The sequence below is a fragment of the Hippopotamus amphibius genome, chromosome 6 (genome assembly GCF_030028045.1).
Source record: "Hippopotamus amphibius kiboko isolate mHipAmp2 chromosome 6, mHipAmp2.hap2, whole genome shotgun sequence".
Classification (NCBI taxonomy): Eukaryota; Metazoa; Chordata; class Mammalia; order Artiodactyla; family Hippopotamidae; genus Hippopotamus; species Hippopotamus amphibius.
The window spans coordinates 8723079-8745940 of NC_080191.1; the positions used below are offsets into that span (position 1 = coordinate 8723079).

Sequence of the window (22862 nt, forward strand, 5' to 3'; positions counted from 1 at the left end):
TTCATTTAAATTTCAGAATCAACTTTTCTAGTTCCTTGAAAAACCTATTATATTCTTGGCCCATTAAAATCCAGTATTGATTGGTATTTTTACCCATTTCCAACAGAAAGCAAAGATCTTAGAACACTTAAACTATATTTACTACTTCCTAATTTAAAAGCTACTGTACTCATTAATTTTAATCTTTTATATATATTTAAACATATAAAGAAAACATTATTATTGCTGTTGTATGCAATATTCATGTAGATTTACCCATATATTTACCATCTTCATTGTTCTTCATTCCTTCCTGCATTTCTGACCTTCCATCTGATACCTTTCCTTCTGTCTGAATAGTCCTTCAGTGTTTCCTTAGAATGTATCTCCTAGTAACAAACTATCTCAGATTTTGTTAGTGCTAAAATGTCTACACTTCACCTTTATTTCTGAAGGATATTTTCTCCAGGCATTGGACTCCAGATTGGCAGTTATTTTCTTTTAATACCTTAATTATATCAGTCCATTTTCTTCCAGATTTAGTATTTTCAGTTGAGAAGTCCACTGTAACTTTAATTGCTGTCCTTTTGAATGTACCCTTCTTTTTTCCCCAGCAGCTTTTAGGATTTTATTCTTGTCTTATTAATTTTATTTATTTTTACTTTTCTTGCTTTGGTTTTACAGGGCTTCTTGAATCTGTGGTATGATTTTTTTTAATCAATTTTTTAAAATTCCCAACCATTATTTCTTCAAATAACGTTTCTGTCCCATTCTTTCTCTTTCCCTTTTGGAACTCCAATTACCACCTAAATTTGACCTCACTCTTACTTGTGCCTCTTACTCTGTTTTCTAAATTTACCATCATTTTGTCTCTTCATTGATCTGGACACTTTCATCTTCTAGTTCACTAATTATCTCTTCTAATCTGCTGTTAGATCGACCATTAAGTTCTGAAGTTCACTTACTGTATTTTTTTAGTTCTATAATTTTTATTTGGTTCTTTTTCAAACCTGCTCTGCCATTTTATTGTTTCTAATGCTCTGCTGAAATTTTGATCCTATCTTCTATCTTCTTGATTATAGCAGGCATAATTATTTTAAAGTCTGTATCTTCTAGATTGTACCTAGCCGGAGCTAACCTGTGAGAGTGTTTATATAGGTCTGTTGTGTATGCTATTTCTTTTCATAGTGTTTTATCTCCTTCTGCCTGGTTATCTTGATTGAAAAGTTTCTCACTGTGGAGAAGAAATGTTTACAGAAATAATTTGAGGTCCCTGGGAACATCAGCCATCCAGGATCACTTTAATCCAATTTCAGGGACTAAGATTTTCTGAATTACTCTGATAACCTAGAGCAGAGTTGTAATCTGGGTTGTTTTCCATCCTGTTCACTATTACAAAGCATTCAGAGCACTGAAGATTTACCAGGGTTCCTTCTATTGGCAGGCTTTGGACTCTAACTTTAATTTCCTTCGCCCCATAAAGATGGCTTTCAAGAGCATTTAGTCTCTCAACTGACTCTTCTGGAAGCAGAAATGCCCTAAGAAGGAAGGGACCTGAAACCAAACTCTCTGGAGGCCAACTTCTTTGGATTTAAGTCTGCCCACAGATTTTTGAATTGGTGATTTTTCATTATCTTGTTAACTCTCCAATGCCTTTGTGTATTTTCTTTTCTTCCTGTCTTCCTCCCTCCCTCCCTTCTTTTCTTCTTCCCTTTCTTTTCTTTCCACTTCCTTCCTTCCTCCCTGCGTCCTGTCCTTCCTTTCAATTTTCTGTCCACTTTTTTTGTGTTTTCCTCTACAAAAAGGTTGGTCCAAATGACCTAGTATGTGTCACTGTAACTGGAAATTTCCTATATACAGCTTTATATCCTATTTAAGATTATGACAACTTTCCCATGATATTAGTCTTCAAAAACATACTATATTAATATAGAAAATATGGTCACCTGCTGTTCTAGGATCATATTCTTCTCTCGCTCTACGTTGAGAACCATTCTCTTTGTATATTCTAGTTGCTTCTCTAGAAGGGTACAGCGAGACTGGGCTGAGCTTAACTGCATACTTATATCTATGGGAAAAAAGTAACAATGAATCAATTAGTTATCACATAGATCACAGAGTTATAACAAGAAATGTATTACGTGAATTCATCAAGAGCTAAAAGTTTAAGATTTATGTAGTTCTAAATATTGACTCTCCCAAAGTTGTGAACATACATTTTGTTAATATCTCACTAATTATATATAACCAATTTAACATCGTCTCCTTATAAACACCCAGAGGGCATACTTCTGAAAGGGAAGGAGGTCAGTGACTTGTGGGATAACAAAAAACCTGGCTATTCCTGGGAAATAACACCATCTGGAAAATAGAGAGGCTAAAGTCTCTTCCCTAAGTACATTTCTTCTCTTTCAGGAAACTCAGGTATATGTATTCTACCATTCCCATTTTCCTCTGTTCTCAACTACTGACCATGCAGTTAATTCTGTTTATAAGAAGCAAGCAATTCTTTAATTCTTTACTTTCCTCAGCTCTTTCTTCTACTTTGTCCAATTACCTCAGGATTTTTTTTCTCCCCATTACGTCATTCTGTGTATAAGCTGAAACACAAACTTGAACTTTGTTTATGAGAGTGATGTAAGGAAAAAAAAGCCACAATTTTGAAGTGAAATTATATAAAGAACTTATGTTCTAAATCTGAAAACTTGTGCCTAGAAGTCCTTTTCATAATTCCCACAGAAACCTCCACCTACCTGTCCATTTCTTCCAAGTAATCTTTTAAGTAAAAATTCTTTAAAATTTATTTTTAGTTTTATATTGTTTAATCACTAGTATTGCTTTATATTTTCAAATTTTAAAATAATGTGAAAATATTAAGTATTTCAACTATATTATGGACTAATAATATATTGGATTTTGTTGGTACTCTGAAAATCTTATAATTCCTAAACACAACTTGTCTAAAAACTTAATTTTTCTTTTAATATCAAAAATTTATGAACTGGGATAACAGATATAATAGAGGTAAGTTCAAAATTATATCCATTTACTACAAATATCAAAATGTCTGAGAACAAGCCCTCAAGGTTTGAATGCATATAAGAACAAAGATATTTGAGTAAATCTTCTTAGACTGGGCTTATTATTTTCAAGCTGTAAACTTTGGTAACCACTTGTTTATGAGAACTATTGAATTTTCTTACCTTTTTTCTGCTTTATCAGTTCCTCGTGTGCCAGATTTCTCTCATTTGTTTCATTCTCCAAGGCCTTTTTATACTGTGCCGCTTCTCTGGAAAGAATGTTCAGGTTATCTTCAGCTTGTGTTCTCTCTAACTCTAAACGACGAATCTTTTCCTGAAGAGTTTTTAAGGCTAAAATAAGAGCTGTTGAAAAAAATTGCTTGATATTTTAAGTGAGAATTTTTGAACACTTACAATCAAAGTAGCATATAAAAGTGAGCAGTATGTTTTTGTTAGTGAGCCAAAAAAATAAGTAATTTATATTTCTCATAAAAAAGAAAAATGACTAAAACTCTAAAGAGGGACAAATGCTCTCTAACGTATCTTATAAAAACAATATATTTATGACTGTATGTAGTAACTTTCTAAATTTGAGATTTGAGAAAGCTAATAATCACATTTTAATTTAATAAAATAAATACAGTCAAATTAAGGCAAAAAAGATATATATACATGTATATGTAGGGGTGTGTATGTGTGTGTGTGTGTATGTTTAAGAGGCTGGGAGGCATAAGAGTCTGAGCATGGATAAAGAAAATTAAAATACACTGTCCACTAACAAGGAAATTTAGGTGTAAAGTTAAAAGTTTTTCTCAGTTCTTAATGTATTCAGTTTCAGTCAAAACACAAACATTTATCGTTTCTTTGTCCAAGAGATAATGTTAATAATTAGGACATGAGGTAGGACATAGTTTCTTCCATTAAGAAAAGATTACAACCTAGTGGTTTAACTGATTTCAGGCCTGAAAGACTGGAAGTGTTACACATGTACTACTGTGATTTTTATTCAGCTATATTAATAATCTTCATGATTCAGCTAAGTTCAGACTTATAAAATTTTCAAATATTATCTTACATTTTCTTCTCAGTTACAACTTCAAACTATAAAACCAGAGATGAATGGAATATAAATAAGTGTTATAGGTTAACTTTCATATAGTTTATATCCAATTAAAAAGGTGTTTGCTAGAGAGTATTTTTTGATTTGGATTACCATTTTTTTCAGTTGCTTTGCTTCACAAAGCCAGTCTATTTATAATGGCAACCATTATTATAAAAGATTTAAAAACACGACTATCATCATCTTAGAAACTAATTTATGTGGTGTAGGTATGCCTGGAGTCATAAATGTTTTCCTAATTCAATTTTAAGAGCCTCCTAAGCTTATATTTTAAAAGTTGTAATACTTGTATTTTGTAGTTACTCCAATGTACTAGATTCATGAGGAATTTTCAAGGGTAATTTTGGACATATGCAATTTCTGAATTTAATCCTTGAATAAGACACATTTTACTTAATTCATTAGTATTCTAATAATCTTGTTTATTAGAAGGATTCTCCAAATCTGACCTTTTATTCCTCAAAGAGTATTTTCCTATTTTCCAATGACGTTTTAATGATAAACCTGCAATATGTGCCTAGTTGGTTACATTAATTTTCATCTTATAGCTGAAAAAGCCAAAATAAAAAATGTTAAGTAATTTAAATAAGTTTATAGAAACTTTAAGATACAGTCAAAATTAGCAGTTTTACTAAGATTAGCTAAATACACAATCATCTTATTTTCTACATAAAAATGAAAAGTTTTATAAAACACACTTTGCACCATTCCCCTAATGTTAAATAAGATTTTTTATTAGCATTACCTTGGCTATTTGGACTATGAAGCATTTTAGGAGAGGTAACTTCTAAGTTCACAGAGTAGTGAGTCTGAGATGATTCATCACTCTGGGTGATTGATGGAACAAACACTCTTTCTGGAGGTTTAAGATAGCTTCCTACTATACTGTGCATTAATTCAGAATCCATTATCTGTAAAATAAAAGGACATAGTATAGCATCATTTTTTCCTATGTGAATGACAAAAACATTAGACAAAAATTCATGTGAAACTTTAACATGAATACATAACCATATACTGTGGAATTGTGTCTTTATGAAGTTAATTTTCACAAGCTCAACTATAATAAGTTCAGCAATAAAAGAAAGAAAAATGACTATTTACTCTATAAACAGTATAGACAATTCTGCCTGACTTTCAATGAGTGTACGTTTTGGAGTGAGCATTACATGGGTGGTGTGAATTCACTGGTTTCTCAGTAAATCGTAAGTTCATCATCTGAGTACCCCTCTACAGAGTTTGACTCTAGGGCTCAGAGAGAAAGTTCATATTCTAAAGACAACACAGCTTTGAAACACAAGCCACCCATATAACATGATTCTCTAAGACTCTAATGTACTGGCTTCCTAAGGGATTTTCAAGGATAATTTTGGATACATCAATTTCTGAGTCTAACCCCTGAATAAGACACAACTACCCTTAATGCACTAGCATTCTAATCATGCAGTTTAGAAAGGTTCCACATCTGGAAATCTAAAATAGCTTTACCTTGTCCTTCTGGGCTGTGTTGTATGTTTGTTGGAGAGCCCTTTCAACCATCTTAGCAGGTAATTATTAAACTTTCCCAAATCATTTTATTTTCCTTTCTGTAAATTAAATATTTTAGAAATGTGTTCTACTTAACAGATTATAGTCAATGTTAAATAAATTAATTCATAACTACATTGAAACAGAAAACTTTATACAAACAACAATTCACCAGCACAATTTTAAGAAAGCTTGCTTTAAAATGTAAATTTTGAATTCCTTTATGTAATTATAACTGGCCTATTTTAATTTTTGAGAATTGCAAATTTCAGTGATTTCACTACCTTCCCAATTTACAGGGCAAAGGAAGACACTTCCATTACCATATTTCCTGGGATGGCAGGGAACATACTTCACTCAACAGGATTTTCTACTTTAGCCACTGCCATGATATGCTGTCTTAAAGGACATTCTCATCAGTCTAAATTAGAGGTTATATAGCCTAGGAAGCTTTGTTAGAATACCTGATGCTCTTTGATCTTAAGCAGCAATCATTTCTGCTTATTGTTATTAGCACCAGCTATCATTTACTAACCATGTCTCCGTCCCTCTGGGTTCTTGCTACTCAGACACTGTCTGCTCCCCATGGGAGATTGCATCTAAGTTGCTGTTCCCTCAAAAAATAAGAGAGCAAAGTTAGTCACAGCTGGCTCACAATAAAGTAAGGATAGGGCCCCAAAGTACAGATGTTCTGAACATGGTTGTACATATTCAGAGAGAGGTATGTGGTTGAAAGTATCCCAAGAACCTTAGAATTACTCAAGATATCTGATTCAGTTTTCAGCTCCTGCTGAGTCTCTCCAATAATGAAAAGAATGAAATTTGGCCATTAGTCACCATACACTGAAGTCCTTGGGAGGACTGTCTGCTTCTTCTGTCCCAAATATAGTAGTATTTTACAAAGTGAATTTTTTGCACCAATTAAAAAACAGGTTCAAATTTAAGAGTTTTAATGTATATGAAATGACTACTCAGAAGATACCAGTAAGTTAAAAATTAGACCAAAGTTTATTTAAATTAAACGTGTAAACACATCTGAAAGCGGGCATAAGCAGAGTAATAACCCACTGGTATAGGAAGAAAAGAAAGGAAACAGTAAAGAAATAAGTGAAAACAAGCCACGGGGTTCTCACTGTAATAGGGGTTCCAGCTTAACCCTTCCAATCTAGTCCTGTATTATAAACAAGTGCTTAAAAACCACTCAAAGCTTATTTACATAAAGAACTGAGGCATCCTAGGAGAAAAACTCTGAAGGAATATGAAAGAAGTACAAAAAGCTTGATTCAAAATCAAAGCATTTATTTGTGGAAGAGAAGCAGAGTGATTCTGAGTTGAGTATGGTGGTAGTTATTCTAATTCATCTCTGACCCAGTCCCACGCACTCATACACAGGTGTTGAGGAGAGAGAGCACTATAAGTAAAAAGTAAGAAATATTTCACCAGTATCTCTTTAAAAGATTGAGGCACTAGCTGCCCTGTTTTGTATGAGATGTTATATTCCAGTGAAGAGGGGAGTTGCCAGAGATCACTAACACAGTTCTGGCACTTCGAGAGTTCTGTTGCATTGGTAGTACTGGTCAGCCAGAGAGAGAGAGCAAGAGAGTAACAGAGCAGCTGGAAGGGACATATTCATGGCATGTATGAGAGAAATATCCAGAAAAAAATTTCTAAAATACAGAGAGATGCCTAAGTTCCATCCTCCAAGGAGTCTGGCATGTTTGGTGTGAGGTGTAGCTGTAGGTTACTGAAAGAACTTCAGAAATTCTTGTTGGAACATTTTGCCCCGCAAGTAGGGGCAAAAGGCTGTAAAATGTGGGCCTAAATTGTATCAATAGCCTGGTAAAGCTTAGGAAAACTCAAGTTATGCCTGGAACCATTCCTGACAGCTTGTAAACCATCAGAGAAATTATCCATTATCTCTATGGTATATAAAGTTAAGACACCTTAATTGGCTGCAACCAAGGTGCCATAGCATAAAGAAACTATCCCCCCCAAAGAATGCGCTAGACACAAATACTTAACTGCAAAGTATTTTCACTTGTTCTTGAGGGAAGTAATTGTTCCAAAATGGTCCCTTTAAACAACCGATGTCTATTCCTGCTGGTGGCTTACTTTGCCATCATCTTTGCATTATCCCATAGGACTATTAGGGAGACAGCATTTAGGAGGCACTCAGAGATACTACAACGAGTTCTTGAAATGGAGGACTCTCTGTTTCTCATACTGGAAATTCTTCTAAGTTTAGATTTTTCCTCAGAGAGACTGGAGAAAGATCAACAACTCTGTTTCTTTTACCTGGTTTTCTTTTACTGGTTTTCTTTGTGTACGTATCTACGTTAACTTATCTAAAGAGCAAACACAGCAAAGGTTGGACTAATTTTATTTTTAATGTATATTACTTTAAAAAGTACTCTTACAACTGAGTAGAATAAATTGTGGTTAAGGAATCTGCCTTATAGATGCTCTAAAAGATATCACAACCTATTATTTATAATACTGGGTTGCCCCAAAGTTCGTTCGTGTTTTCCCATAACGTCTTATAGAAAAACCCAAACAAACTTTTTGGCCAATCCAATATATACTAACTAAAGTGTTAAGACAGTGATATAAAAACTAACTGGTCAATAGAAATTAGTAAATCTAAGAACTTCACATAAATACTTTCATGGGATTCAACAAATGATTCATTTTTTGTTCATTCAATAAATAATGTTAGAAAAACTAATGAAAAAATCCAGTTAAACCTTTACCTAACTGTGCACACTAGTACAAATTTCAGATACACTGCAGAGTTAATTTTTTTTAACTTTAAAAATTATTAAAAAAAACAGTGAATAGTCAAAATAATCTTAGAAGGGGGCAAGACACTTTCTGTTTAAAGGCAGGGGGGAAATAAAGGAAAAGATACAAAAGCTACATTAAAATTCATACTATAGCATATAGAAATTATGAACAAAATTGAAAGACAAAAGAAAAGCAGAAGACAATATTTGCAATCACTTATGCAACATTGTGGCCAGGAATGTGTAACCTGAATCTCAGTACATCACAAAAGCCCCAAATGAAAAACAGTCTATTTTTTATAAAGGGGGGACCTTTCTCTTAAAAAATGTCAATGTCATAAAAAGTGATGACACTTCTAGGAATACATACCCAAAAGAATTGAAAGCACGGTCTTAAATAGATATTTGTACACCCATATTCACAATGGCATTATTCACAACAGCCAAAAGGTAGAAATAACCCAAATGTCCATCAATGAATGAACAGATAAACAAAATGTAATACTATCTGGCCTTAAAAAGAGAAGGAAATTCTGACACATGCTAAAATGTGGATGAACACTGAGGACACTATGCTAAGTGAAATAAACCAGTCACAGAAAAACAAATACTGTATGATTCCACTTAATGTGACATATCTAGAACAGTCAAACTCATAGAAACAGAAAGTAGAATGGTAGCTGTGGGGAGGGGTAAATGAGTTGTAGAGTTTTAGTTTTGCCAGATGGAAGTTCTGGAGATTGATTTTACAATGTGTGGCAGGGGAGACAAGTTAAAACCAAGATGTGATTCAATGGGATCAGTTCCATAACAAAAGCATACACAGAGTGTCATGGGAGCACAGAAGAGGGATTATCTAACTCTCTCTGACTGACAGAAAGATAAGTAAAGCCAGAAATATTCTGGAAGTTATGAACAGTTTTGAAAGAGCAGTTTAGGTAAATACAGCAGAGTGAACATATACACTGACTTTTGCTTCCTTTTCAAAACCCATTAAAATAACCTTCAAGGACAAAGAAATCAGAAAAGGTGACAACAACATAACTTTGGAAAATGGAAAACAGATGTACAAGTAATAACAGACTTAGCTAATGCAAAAAGGCAGATTCCTAACTCAAGTAATAAAAGTGACTTTTAAGTTTACCTTATAGAACCTCCAAAATGGCTCAAGAATTAGCTTCACCTCTGTACATAAACTTGTAAATTGTTAAGATAGGGCTGAAACCTAGCGAACACAATGAAAGTTGAATTTAGAAGTAAATTATATGCCCTTTGCTTCTCCATACAACCAGAACACTGCTTTATTTCCTCATCTGGGAAGAAGACTAAAAGTTTAGTTTTTTTTTGGTTTTGGTGTTTTTTTGGTTTGTTTTTGTGAAGAGGAACTTTTAGAGTATCTCTGGATTGGGGGGACACTCAGCACAGGTGAGGGTGGGGAACCAGACTGAAAGCAGGAAGATTCAGTTCACAGAATACTGGTAGTCTACATATCCAAATGGAGATGGGAAGACCTTTATCGAGGGAATATGACTAGCCCAAGTTAACAAACATGCTAAAGGCAATAAAATGAATGGATTGGATGGATTTGGAGTTTCCAATCAGTTTTTTAGCGCTCCACTCTTTTTTTTTTTTATCTTTAAATTTTATTTATTTATTATTTTTTGGGGGGGGGTACACCAAGTTCAATCATCTGTTTTTATACACATATCCCCGTATTCCCTCCCTCCCTTGACTCCCCCCGCCCACCCTCCCTCGAGTTAGCGCTCCACTATTAAATATAAGTTGTTTAACCAAGGCTTACCAGACACTGAGGAAGGATATAAAAGACAGAGATCAAAACAAACAATAAGAGGCTTAACAGGAACACAAAATTTGGAAATACATAATTATTGGAGATAGCAGTATAATCACTGAGGGACATGACAGACCCTAGTGAATTTGGCTGGAGTACACTGAATAAATGTTGGCAATGAGATGGCTAAACAGGTATATGAGGGCCAAACCACAAAGAATTTTGTACATCACACAGGGAGTTTGTGTTTTATAGGATCAGGCAATGGGGAGCTAATAAAGGACATAAAGGGGAATAACATGATCAGGTTTATAATCTGACAAGTTTATTCAGATGGTAGTTTGGAGGGTGAAGAAATGACAGGCAGAGAGACAAATTAAGAGGTTACTGAAGTAATTAAGATGAGGAAAAATACAAGGTCTGAATCATTACTGGAGTAAATGAGATCAACATGAAAGAGTCTTGGAAGATACAATCAAAAGGACTTAGGAACCAACTAGGTATGTGAAATGAGAGAGAGGAAAGAATCAAAAACACTCTCCAAAATTTCACTTGGGCAGGTAAAGAGGTGGTGGCATTAACAGAAATAAGAAATACTATAAAAGGAGCTACAAGTCTAATGGAAAACAACAAACTCTGTTTTAGATATAGTTGAAATTGAAGTGCTTACAGACCAAGAGCTATCCAACAAATGGATTGAAATATAGGTCTGGAGTTTAAGTGAGCAGTCTAGGCTGGACCTAGATATATAGATTTGGTTAACCATTAGCTTACCCAAGGAGAGCATAAAGATTAGCAGGTGTGTGTGCACGGAAAGGGGTGGCTAAGATTCGATGCCTTTGTCCATTAGAGAGCTTGCTAATGTTCTCTCTCCATTATGGTGCTCCTCAGACATGCTGACTTTTAAAAAGTCAAGAATTACAGATTTGGGAGAGAAATGAGTTGAGCTCAAAATGCTGAAGACCACCTAGCATTTAGGAGGCAAACGAAGAACAAAAACTCTTAAAGGAGAGCAAAGAGGAGTGAGCAAAAATGGAATGAGGGTGGGGGGGAGGGGTGGGGGAGAAGTAGGAGAAAGTGGTGACAAAGTCAAAGTAAGAACAACAAGTAATTGTTTAGTATCTACATCTAATACACTGTGCCCTGTAGGAATAAACAAACAAGGCATGGCTTCTACAGTCAAGTAGTTTGCAATCTCACTGTTGAAAAAAGACAAACAAGAGACAATGGCTGGGGGCGGGGGGGGGGGGGGGGACACAAAGGGGGTGAGTTAGTGAGCAGTATATCCAATAAAATTCGTTTGCCTATTTAATAATCATTAAAATTTTATTGAGAATTCTTCAATCTCATTACCCTAAATGAGTCTGAATAGAAGAACTATGATTATATGACTACAATGCTTAGTTTTTTAGAGTACAAAGCAATGTCAATCTTTTACAAATATCTTCTAAATTAAAATATAGCATCTAATTGTTATATGCAAAGTTAATTCTTAACGCCATGCTATAAGAGCTACCTGATTTCCAAGCAAACATATAATTTGTGGAGTTAAGATAACCAGACTTATGAATATTTTATCTAATAATCAGAAAGTTAGTTTTTTTCCTTACTGAACTTAATAAAAGTTTAAAACTTAACAATGTCTGAGATTATTTAAATGATTAGACTCTCCATCATCTTTACCTGTACTTTATCTTGAATATTCAGTTCAGAGAAAATGCTCTTGATTTAATACAAAGTAAATAAAGGATAGAAAATTATGTAATTATAGCTTAATTTTTAAAAAGGACAAAGATAAGCATAGATAAAAGACTATAAAACGTATTACATAATAAATAATATTTATTATATATAACAAATAATAGTTGTATTAATAAATGCATTAAATGTTACCAGATGGACAACAGATTTTTATTTTTCTTATTTCTGCCTTCTTATACATTCTCTACAATAAATACACATTAGTTTTATAGTAAGAAACAAAAAATTACTAAAATAGTTTCCTTTTAATTAGATTTCTGCAGAGGTAGAAAACAGCTGAAGATGTAGAATATCAATGGTTTATACTGATATTTGTTGAGGCACTTACATCTTTTCATTTTTAAGGGTCTTACACTTCTCACATAAACTCAGAGAGGACAATTATGTTTATTCCTTCTGTAAGCTCCTACAATCTAAATTGCTTTGCTCTGCAAAGGGGCATTGTATCCTCAGGGCCTAGCCCAAAAAATACTTGTAAAATGAATCCCCAGAAACTAATTTGTTAGGTTAACAACTTTTACCTATCTCTTACACTAATGTTTGTCATTGTTAAACCCAACAATTCTATAAATACTGTCCTAAGTTTTTAAAAAATCACATATTATACCTTGGTATATGCTTTTGCATACAGTGTATACTCTGCTTCTAACCATTTCTCCTGTAAAAAATTAATAAATAGAAACCTCAATTAAATAGAGAGATCAGAAGGGGGAGCTCTCATGCCCTGTGGCATAGCTAAGTGCAACAGGAAGAAGAAATACTCTTCTTTCCTGGCAAGAATTCAGCCAATGAAAAGCCACAGACTCTTTGTTTACTATAGCCCTCCCAACTTCCTTTCCCCCTCTATAAAAGAGTTCCCCTTCCCTTGCCCTGCAGGGATCTGCACAGGGCTCACCACAGCTGCAGATTCCAAATTGTAATTTTCTACTGATCCCAAATAAATTCATTTTTGCTGAAGAAATATCTGGCAGTCTGTTTGTTTTGGGTCAACACCCTTTAGAATGGTTGATGGCAAACATTAAATGTAGAAAGAATTTAGAAATTGAGTCAAGAAATAATGAATTTTAAAAGTTAACAGTACTCAGATTAGTTGCTACAAATCCTCCTTGGCCTTTACTTTTTTTCTCCCACAGATTGAGCACACACAATAATCAGAATTAATTATGGGAGTACTGATTAGTCAGATAGCCTAAGGGGGAATGAGCTATTGGACAATGATAAATAACTAAAGTTTACCTATTTAATTGCCAAAATTTATTTCAACTAGTTTTAAAAGAAATATTCCTAAAATGCTTAACCTACTTTTCTTCCTTTCAGGCAGCGTATGCTGAACACAATTTAACCTCTGGGATAACTTTAAGGACATCTTAATAGCATTTTAATTATGCACGATGATGCTTAGAGAACCACGCTTATATTTGTTGGATTGTTTGCCCTTTCACTGGAAAGTTCCAGACTGTTACAGATTTTGTTTACTTCTTTTCACCTCTTGCTATCTCTTCCCTTCCTGCCTGCTTACGAACTGTCTACTTGACGCTAGTGTTGGGTTGGCCAGAAAGTTCGTTCAAGTTTTTCCGTAACCTGTTATGGAAAAACCTGAACAAACTTTCTGGCCAACCCAACAGAATATCCTTCCCCTTTAAAATTGCTTTCCCAACCTATAACAAATAAGAAACAATAAAACAATCACACTTCATTCATTAGCCATTCAAAGATGAAAAACATAGTCCCTGGCAATCCTTAAAACGTTCACAGCTTAATTCACACTAAAACGGGTACTTTGGGAACCCAGAGGACTGGCATCTAAACAAATTTGGGGGTTTCAGAGGTGACTTCCTGGAGAAGCTAGTTAAACTGAAAAACAAAGGATGAATGAGTAGGATTTGATAGGCAAAAGAAAGTGAGAGAATGGGTAGAGAAGAAGATCAAGTGTATGAGCAAAAGAAATAGCATGGTAATAAAAAAAATAATGATAACACATTTATTGAATACTTATGTGAATTTACTAAAATCCACATAACAACTCTATAAGCCATAATTATTCCCATTTTAAAGATGAGTAAACTGTGGCACAGAATAACTGTGTTTTGCCCAAGGTAAAACAACTAAAGTGGCAAAGTCAAAACTCGGGCAGTTTGGCTCTAAAGCTCACACTTTTGACTCAGGCAGTCTAGCACTAAAGCTCACATTTTTAACCATCATGCTATATTGCTTATTTATGCAAAGTTATGAAAGCTAGAGAGAATGCAGTGTTTTGGGCAAGCAACTACATGAAATGTACAAAGCTGGAAGACTGCAAATGTGCCTGAGTGTTGCAGAAAAGGAGGCAGAAACCAGATCTGAGGAGCCTTGTAGGCCAGGCACAGGTGTTTGGATTTTATCCCATAGGCAATAAGAGCCACCCGGCAGAGGAGTAGCAGTATCACATTGCCTTTGATTTCTGTGCGTTAGAATGGAGAAAAACAACCAGCGGCTAGAAGTCCAGACAGAAGACTATTCCAGAATGCTATGTGAGGAAATAAAGATACAAACCAAAGCAACAGAAGTGGGAATGAAAAGAAGGGGACAAATTAGAGATAATGAGGATATTGAATTCATAGAACATATGACCAGGATGAGGAATATTAATGATAGGAGAAATTAAACATAGCTCTAGTCAAAGCAGAAAACAGATTTTGAGGAGTGTCGAGGTGATACAAAAGATTCATTTTAGACATGTTTGAAGTGCTTGTGGGACAATAACAGCCTAAAAACAGCTACCACTTATACTGAGCTTAGTGCCAGGCACTGGTCAAAAATATTTACGTGTCAATCCAAAGAATCGTCTAGGCAACCCTATGAGGTATTTATATTAACTTCATTTTACATGAGGCAACTGAGAAGTTAAGTAACTTTGCCAAAGGTCACACAGTTATAAGTGGCTGAGCTGGGACTTGAGCCCATGTACCCCAGATCAGAGTGTATTCTGCCTTTAAAAGAGACATGTCAGTTGTACAGATGAGTCTGGCATCCAAGAACTATGCTTTAGACTAAAGATAAGGATTTGAAAATCATCAGTATATATAGATGGCAGCTGAAGCCCTGAATATTCACTTAGATAAGAGGGTATGCAGTTTTTCTCAAAATATGGTCCTTCAATCACTTAGGTATGAATACCTTGATGATACTTAATAAAAGTGAAGATTCCTGGGCATCACCCAGGTCCACAGAAACAGAATCTCTGGGGAAAAGGCACAGAAATATATAATTTTCACTCCCCAACTGATTCTTATGCCAAAAAGTTTGAAGATCACTGATGAGGAATGAACAAAGAAATGTGTAACAATGACACTGAGTTTATTAGAACTGTGTCTACAATGAGAGTAAACAAGCTCTGAAGAAGTATAGTAAAGGCCTAAGCAAGCACCTGATGGATCTTTTATCAAATCTAAGCCACCATCTATTATAAGATGCACTATTCTTTTACGTACCACAAGAAGAAAAAAAATAGGAGACCTCTCATGTAAAGCTGGAACAACAGAAAGGCCACAAATGCGGTGTAGAATTAATGGAAACTAAACTCACAATGCAGAAAGAGACAGCAAGAAAACGTGAAAGTCTCTACCTTTCAAGTACTGGGCACTGGGTAGAGGGAATTTTATCCACAAAACAGTTCTTACACAGCTTTATCATCTGAATTCACACTTTCAGAGGGGTGAAAAACAAAAACAAAACAAAAAAACTATAACTATCAAACAGAGAATTTAATTTAAAATGGTCTCAGGTAGTAGTGCAAATAACTGCTAGAGGCAAATGCATGTCCTTTCTGAAGTAATCCGATTTCAATCCAGGCCAATAACAATGATAAGATGTATCCCTATTTTAGAAGTGTTTTTAAATGTGAAACAAACATGTCTTAGAATCACTAAAATGCAGTAAATGGAATGTATACCAAGCTATTCTGAATGCCCAAAAACTGTGGGGTGAAGTGGCTATTTTCTGGCTCTCAAAGGCACTTCATACATAATTTCATACAGGTGTTGATTTGTTTTCAAAAGTAAAAACTACAAAACAAAGATTATCAAAAATTATAAAAATCCTTTTCCTTCCCATCACATTAACCATTTTTAATAATTCCTCTAAATATAAAAAGTCCCATCCATAAAAAAATTAAACCAAACAAACGAAACAACCAAGTAAGATCAGACAACTTGTACTCCAGAGTCCACATAGATGCTTCAACGTTCTCTGGGACTTTAAGTACTAGATTGCAAAATTCACCACAGGCCCTGGTAACTGTCCAGACACAACAGGAGGAAGAGCAAACTTTGCTCCTGCCAAGGATGATGATTTACAGCCCTAGTCCAACACTTGGTGTTCTTCCTTTCATTCACAGGCCACAAACATACTAACAATATTTTCATTATAGCCAGAATACCCTGGCCCTTTTTAAGAAAAATTGATCCCTTCTAAACAATGTCACCAGGAAAAAAAAATTCCTTTAGCACTTTTATAATCTTCCAGAAAAGGAGTGTATTCCTAGTTCAGACATGCACTTCCCTTCTTTTCCAAGGGTAGTATAAAACACTGCACAAATTACACACCATAATTGCTCTGGGATCTTATAAAACTGCAATTTCATTGAAGAGCAAGCATATCATCCAAACAGGTTGTCAGAGGACTAAAATGGCTTTAGAGTGAAAATAAGCACCAACTGACTGGTGTGAGGAGTTCCCTAGGTCAAATGTGTGACTTACAAACTAGTTATACAGCCAAACTGCTGGCTTCTCCCTGTTTTAGTAGATGAAGGTCCTCAAAATCCTTCTCACAGCACAATCTGTCTAGAGCAACTGATAAAAGAATTCTAATCTGATTCTCAATCTTGCCACTCTCTGACACAGTACCTCTTTCATTCAGGAAAGCTATTTCCTATTCCAGGAGTAAATGTATACACATACGTATGTACATGAGTATAGGGATTTTCTAAGACTGCAGACAGTGAAGTTTCCCACATCCCTAACTACAATTTAATATTCACTTTCACATAGAAATAAGAGAATAATGGTTTTATAGTGCCACTGCTGTTTCAACCACATTATAAAAATGTTTCTAAGTGGATCTGTGGAAAATTCACTCTGAATGTCAATGTCAACCTACTCTGTAACTCTTGGGATAGAGTTTGTTAGCACAGTTTATGTACTATGTAATATTTAATTTAAAAAATTTTAAGTAGCCCATAATCCCATTATACAGAAACTCCTATTAATGCGTTTTTAAAAAAAGTAACATACCTAAAGGTAACAAAACTTAAACAGCACAGAGAAGCACAAAATAAAAAGTAATAACTTTTCTACTCCTAGGCTGTTGACTCTCAGCCACATCTACTTGCTTTCCCCTCTCTGAAGATCACCACCACCAACAGAGTCTTGAGAACAGAAAGAAAAACAACTACTCACATATCTAAGTACTTTTCTTTTGGTGACTTTCCTGTCACATACATCAAACAACAGGAAAGATTCATCAGATTCTAGAAGCTTGGCACTCTTTTTGATTAAGCCTTCCTTACCACCGCATCCCTGTTGCTGCTGCTACTCTCTTGGATTTAGTGATGATGATTGCTTCTTTTCTCAGGCACTTCCCCTCCATTTCTATGGATCCGAGGACTGAATCGGCATGGTTCTACTCAGGAATATGACGTAACGGAAAGAGCTCTGGATTGAGTCATAAGACCTGGCTTCTTTCCTGTTTCTGACACTTACATAGCATGCAATCTTAGTTGTCACTTCCTTTCTCTTAGCTTTGAAAAATATAAAGTATTATGTAAATATACAGTGGTAGAAATAGCAGTGATAATAAACTATCATTCTTTTCTCAGAGGTTGTTTCCTTAAAACTTAGCCTTTATATATATATTAATCTCTGACATAAATTCTTCCTTACCCTCTCTGTAATAATTCAACTTCCTATATTTCTATTTCCCAACTTTTTCTGACTTGCCAGGTTTTCATTCCCCCTAATTAGCAACATAATTCCCTCCTCCCCAATATATACACATATATTCTTTTAAAAAATTATTTATTTATTTATTTATTTTTATTGGCTGCATCAGGTCTTCATTGCTGCACACAGGCTTTCTGCAGTTGTGGAGAGCGGGGGCTACTCTTCGTTGCAGTGCGTGGGCTTCTCATTGTGGTGGCTTCTCTTGTCGTGGAGCATGGGCTCTAGGCACTCGGGCTTCAGTAGTTGTGGCACATGGGCTCAGCAGTTGTGGCACATAGGCTCAGTTGCTCTGCAGCATGTGGGATCTTCCCGGACCAGGGCTCGGACCCATGTTCCCTGTATTACCAGGTGGATTCCTAACCACTGCACCACCAGGGAAGCCCATATATATACATATTCTTGACACTAAACTATTTCTGAAGTTCTTACCACTTTACATCTATAGAAATGTTATCTTTATAGGGACTTTTGTTTACATAATGCATTTATATAATGCGTTCTCTTAATGAGCAAAGGTACCTGTAACTTGCGTTGTTTGATAAGGCGGTATAGCATAGTGGTTAAGGGGTGGGCTCTGCAGCAGGACTCCTTGGGGGTGAATCCTATGTGATAGTTTCTTAAACTTTCCATGGTTTTCCCATATCTACAAAATGGGAATAATAATTCCATATACCTATTTCAGAGAATTATATGTAATGAATCAATACAAAATTCTTAGAATAGAGCTTGACTCATAGCAAGCACTCAATACATGTTATTGATATCTAAAAATATTTATACAAGGGTGAGTTAAAAATTATCCACACTTTGGCTGTGTGGCCAACAGAAGTTTTAATATGACCAGAGTGTGGATAATTTTTGACTCACCCTCGTATTTTGAATATCATGCCCAAAATTTTGTTAGTATAATCATCGATGTCCATAATGATACCGAGAAACCACAAAATCCAAAAATCCCTTTTGAACTATCAAAACCTAAACTATATCCAGTATTATTCTAATATTATGCCACAGTTTGAAGTTTCCAAACAGTAGTCTATAAATTGTATACAAGATGACTTTCCACAAAGTGGAATGCTCTATTCCCCACAATATTTAACTTACTTATAGTAACTTTACTGCTGTACAAACCCAATTTTTATACCTAAAGCCTTCTGTGCACCCAGCCCTCCTCAAGCAACAATATTACTTTGGGGGTTGCCCTAAATATTTGTTTTTTATTTCTACTCAAGATGATAATCTATTTCTTATCAAGTACTGACCACCATTTCTCTGAATTTTAAGAGTTCACATCTACTCAAATGTCCCAAAGGCACCTCAAACTCATATCTGAAACTTAATATATCATCACCCCCCTAAAAACTCTTCTTCTTCTTACAGTTTTAATCTCACTTAATGGTATCATGCCCCTACTCCTCAACCCTCAAGTGCTGAGGATTTCAACACCTAAAACACTTCCTGAATCACCTATATCATCTCATTCTAGGGCACCTAGTTATATGCCTGGACTACTACAATGGCCTTCTAAAGTGACTTCCCTGACACTGATCTTGTCCCACTAAAACTATACTCTTCTCTGCCTCTAGAGTGATCAACCTAAAACTTTACAATTGATCCATGTCACTTCAAACGCTTAAAACTCTTCAGTGACTCCTCACTGCCTTCAGGATAAAGATCAAGCATGTTCTCAGGGCACATAGGGCCCTCCACGACCCATTCTCTATCAGTCTAGTTCTTTTCTCCTGCCTATACTGAGTGAACACGTTTCTAGTGTTCATACTGTTCTCTCTTCCTAGAAAATTCGTACCCATTATGCAAGACACAGTTTATCAGTTAATCCGTCCATGAAGCTTTCCCTTTGCATACCTCTATGTTTAATATATTATATTGAAATAACCTGTTCTTGTCTTCCCCATTAAACTGAAAGCCTTGAGGACAGGGATCAAACCTCATTCATCTTTGTAACCTTAGCACCTAATTCAGTACTTAATAAATGCTTGCTAAACCAAAATGGATTAAAGGCCTAAAAGCCATGCAGAGTTCCGAGATAAAACCTAGTGACAAGTCATCTCAATATGAGGTGAAAGGATGACGCCTATGCCATTCAGACAAAAAAGGGTTCTAGTCACTAACAGTAGTGCCTGAGTTATTCTTTCTAAAAGCAACACACCTAGGTGTGTCTCCTTAGCATTCAGAACTCCATATTCATAATTCCGATTCTTATTCCTATTAGCAAGCGACAGTATCTTAACCACACTGACTTTTGATCCACTCGTCTGAAATGAACAACTGTTCTAAAGGGCTGAAGTAATCTATTGATGGACAGAGTTGTTGACAGGCTGATCTGTAGAGACACCATTAAGCCCTTACTTTTTTTTTTTTTCAAACTGGACTTGTTGGCACAGCTGTTAAGGTCTTAACATGAGAAATAGCATAATGTTACTGAACAGCACAGAGGGCAAAAGGACAAAACCAGATTTTCCTGCCTAGCTGAGGCAGGAGCTTAGGTAAGATGATGATCAAGATACATTTTACTTAAAATGCACCTATGAAAATTTGTATCACCTTCCTCTTAAATCTTCCAATTCTTCGTTAGTTTCCAAGGTGCAATCTTTACTTTTAGCTAACTGTGCCAAATGCTGAAAGTGCTGAGGGCCTCCCAATGCACCACTAGCAGCAAAACTACAAGAGGCATAGAGAAGACCCTACTGTGATGGCTAAACGTGAGATATCTTTACTGTTCCTAAGAGCTTCCCTTGCATCCAAATAGAGACTACACCTGTGACTGTGTCTGCATAACTCACTTCATTTACTGAGATGACTTTTCAGTAAAGCTAATGTAAGGAATCTGCATAATTTTCAGTTTTCATTCCACTTCAATTCCAATACTATTTGCTGAGTAACTAACATGTGCCAGACTTTGTGCTGGACGTGGAGGTAGAAAGAGGAAGAGGCCACAGTCTGGGGGGAAATAAATGCAATGCCTAACCAACATGGGCCTTTGAACTTGCTCTAAAGTAGTACTAATCTGGTGTCCCACAAAAAGTGGGGTTGACCCACCAATGCTGCTTTCATCCTGGTAACTGGCCAAGTTTGCCAGTCTAGCTCAGATGAGCCCTGGGTAAGACAGCCTCAGCCTCCTTTAATATGACCAGCTTTCATCCTTGAAATAAAAACTTCCTATCTGCTGCAAAGGACATTTCATTGAAAGATATACAAGGGTTATAGTACAGCAAAACCAAAAGGCACGGCCAAAGGCATTTGCGATAAGTTCAATCATTAATAATATTACTCTTATGTATATAAATACCACTAACAACTTCTTATATATAAATCTATGATATTTTACTGTGCTAGCTGAGAGATTAGAGTGACAGTATTTGGAAAGAGAGCTGACAAAAAGCTAAAAATAATATACACGCTGTTTTTTCCCCCAATTACAAAAGTAATACATGCTCATGCTACAACATCTGGAAATTATAGAAGAAAATAACAATCACTATAAACTCTAGCAATCTAAGATTGTTAAGGTATTATTAATATTTTGGTATCTATTAAATCAGTCTTTTATTATTTTAACCAAAGTTAGGATTGCATCATACAATGTTTATGGAATTTGCCTTTCTATTTAATATTACATGATAAACATTTTCTTGTATCATTATTCTTTTAAAGTATAGTTTTTTTACTGGCAGTAGATAAATATGTAAATTACCAATTTTTTTTCATTAGGTTACAGTCTAGAAATAATATTAAGTTAAAGACAGTTTTGATGCTTCTGATACATGCTGTCAAACTGCCTGGAGCTATTTTATTTATTTATTTTTAAATTTTATTTATTTATTTATTTATTGGGGGGTACACCAAGTTCAATCATCTGTTTTTATACACATATCCCCTTATTCCCTCTCTCCCTCGACTCCCCCCCACCCTCCCTCGACTCCCCCCCATCCTCCCCATCCCAGTCCTCTAAGGCATCTTCCATCCTTGAGTTGAACTCCCTTTGTTATACAACAACTTCCCACTGGCTATCTATTTTACAGTTGGTAGTATATATATGTCTGTGCTGCTCTCTCGCTTCGTCTCATCTTCCCCTTCACCCCCCGCCCCCTCCCAAACCTCGAGTTCTCCAGTCCATTCTCTGCATCTGTGTCCTTATTCTTGTCACTGAGTTCATCAGTACCATTTTTAGATTCCGTATATGTGAGTTAGCATACAATATTTGTCTTTCTCTTTCTGACTTACTTCACTCTGTATTACAGACTCTAGGTCTATCCACTTCATTACATATAGCTCCATCTCATCCCTTTTTATAGCTGAGTAATATTCCACTGTATATATATGCCACATCTTCTTTATCCATTCATCTGTTGATGGGCATTTAGGTTGCTTCCATGGCCTGGCTATTGTAAATAGTGCTGCAATAAACATTATGGTACATGTTTCTTTTCGGATTATGGTTTTCTTTGGGTATATGCCCAGGAGTGGGATGACTGGATCATATGGTAGTTCTATTTGTAGTTTTTTAAGGAACCTCCAAATGGTCTTCCATAGTGGCTGTACCAACTTACAGTCCCACCAACAGTGCAGGAGAGTTCCCTTTTCTCCACACCCTCTCCAACATTTGTGGTTTCCAGATTTTGTGATGATGGCCATTCTGACTGGTGTGAGGTGATACCTCATTGTGGCTTTGACTTGCATTTCTCTGATGATTAGTGATGTTGAGCATCTTTTCATGTGTTTGTTGGCCATCTGTATGTCTTCTTTGGAGAAATGTCTATTTAGGTCTTCCACCCATTTGTGGATTGGGTTATTTGCTTTTTTGGTATTAAGCTGCATGAGCTGTTTATATATTTTGGAGGTTAATCCTTTGTCTGTTGTTTCGTTGGCAACTATTTTTTC

General features: G+C 35.5%; 1 protein-coding gene across 5 annotated transcripts in view; it reads right to left on the reverse strand.

The window, feature by feature from the left end:
- The window catches only part of CEP57L1 (centrosomal protein 57 like 1), an 83184-nt gene that overhangs the window by 39946 nt on the left and 20376 nt on the right, over positions 1-22862 (reverse strand). For 2 of the 5 annotated variants that reach the window (XM_057737929.1, XM_057737925.1), the window contains exons 2-5: positions 6182-6253; positions 4865-5030; positions 3183-3362; positions 1926-2047 (exon numbers count right to left, since the gene is read on the reverse strand). In XM_057737929.1, coding sequence (XP_057593912.1) covers positions 1926-2047; positions 3183-3362; positions 4865-5030; positions 6182-6184 — 471 coding nt within the window. In that variant the 5' untranslated portion in view covers positions 6185-6253. Of the gene's footprint in view, positions 1-1925; positions 2048-3182; positions 3363-4864; positions 5031-6181; positions 6261-22862 lie in introns of those variants that run through there. The other 3 variants (XM_057737927.1, XM_057737928.1, XM_057737926.1) reach the window with 2 other exon arrangements.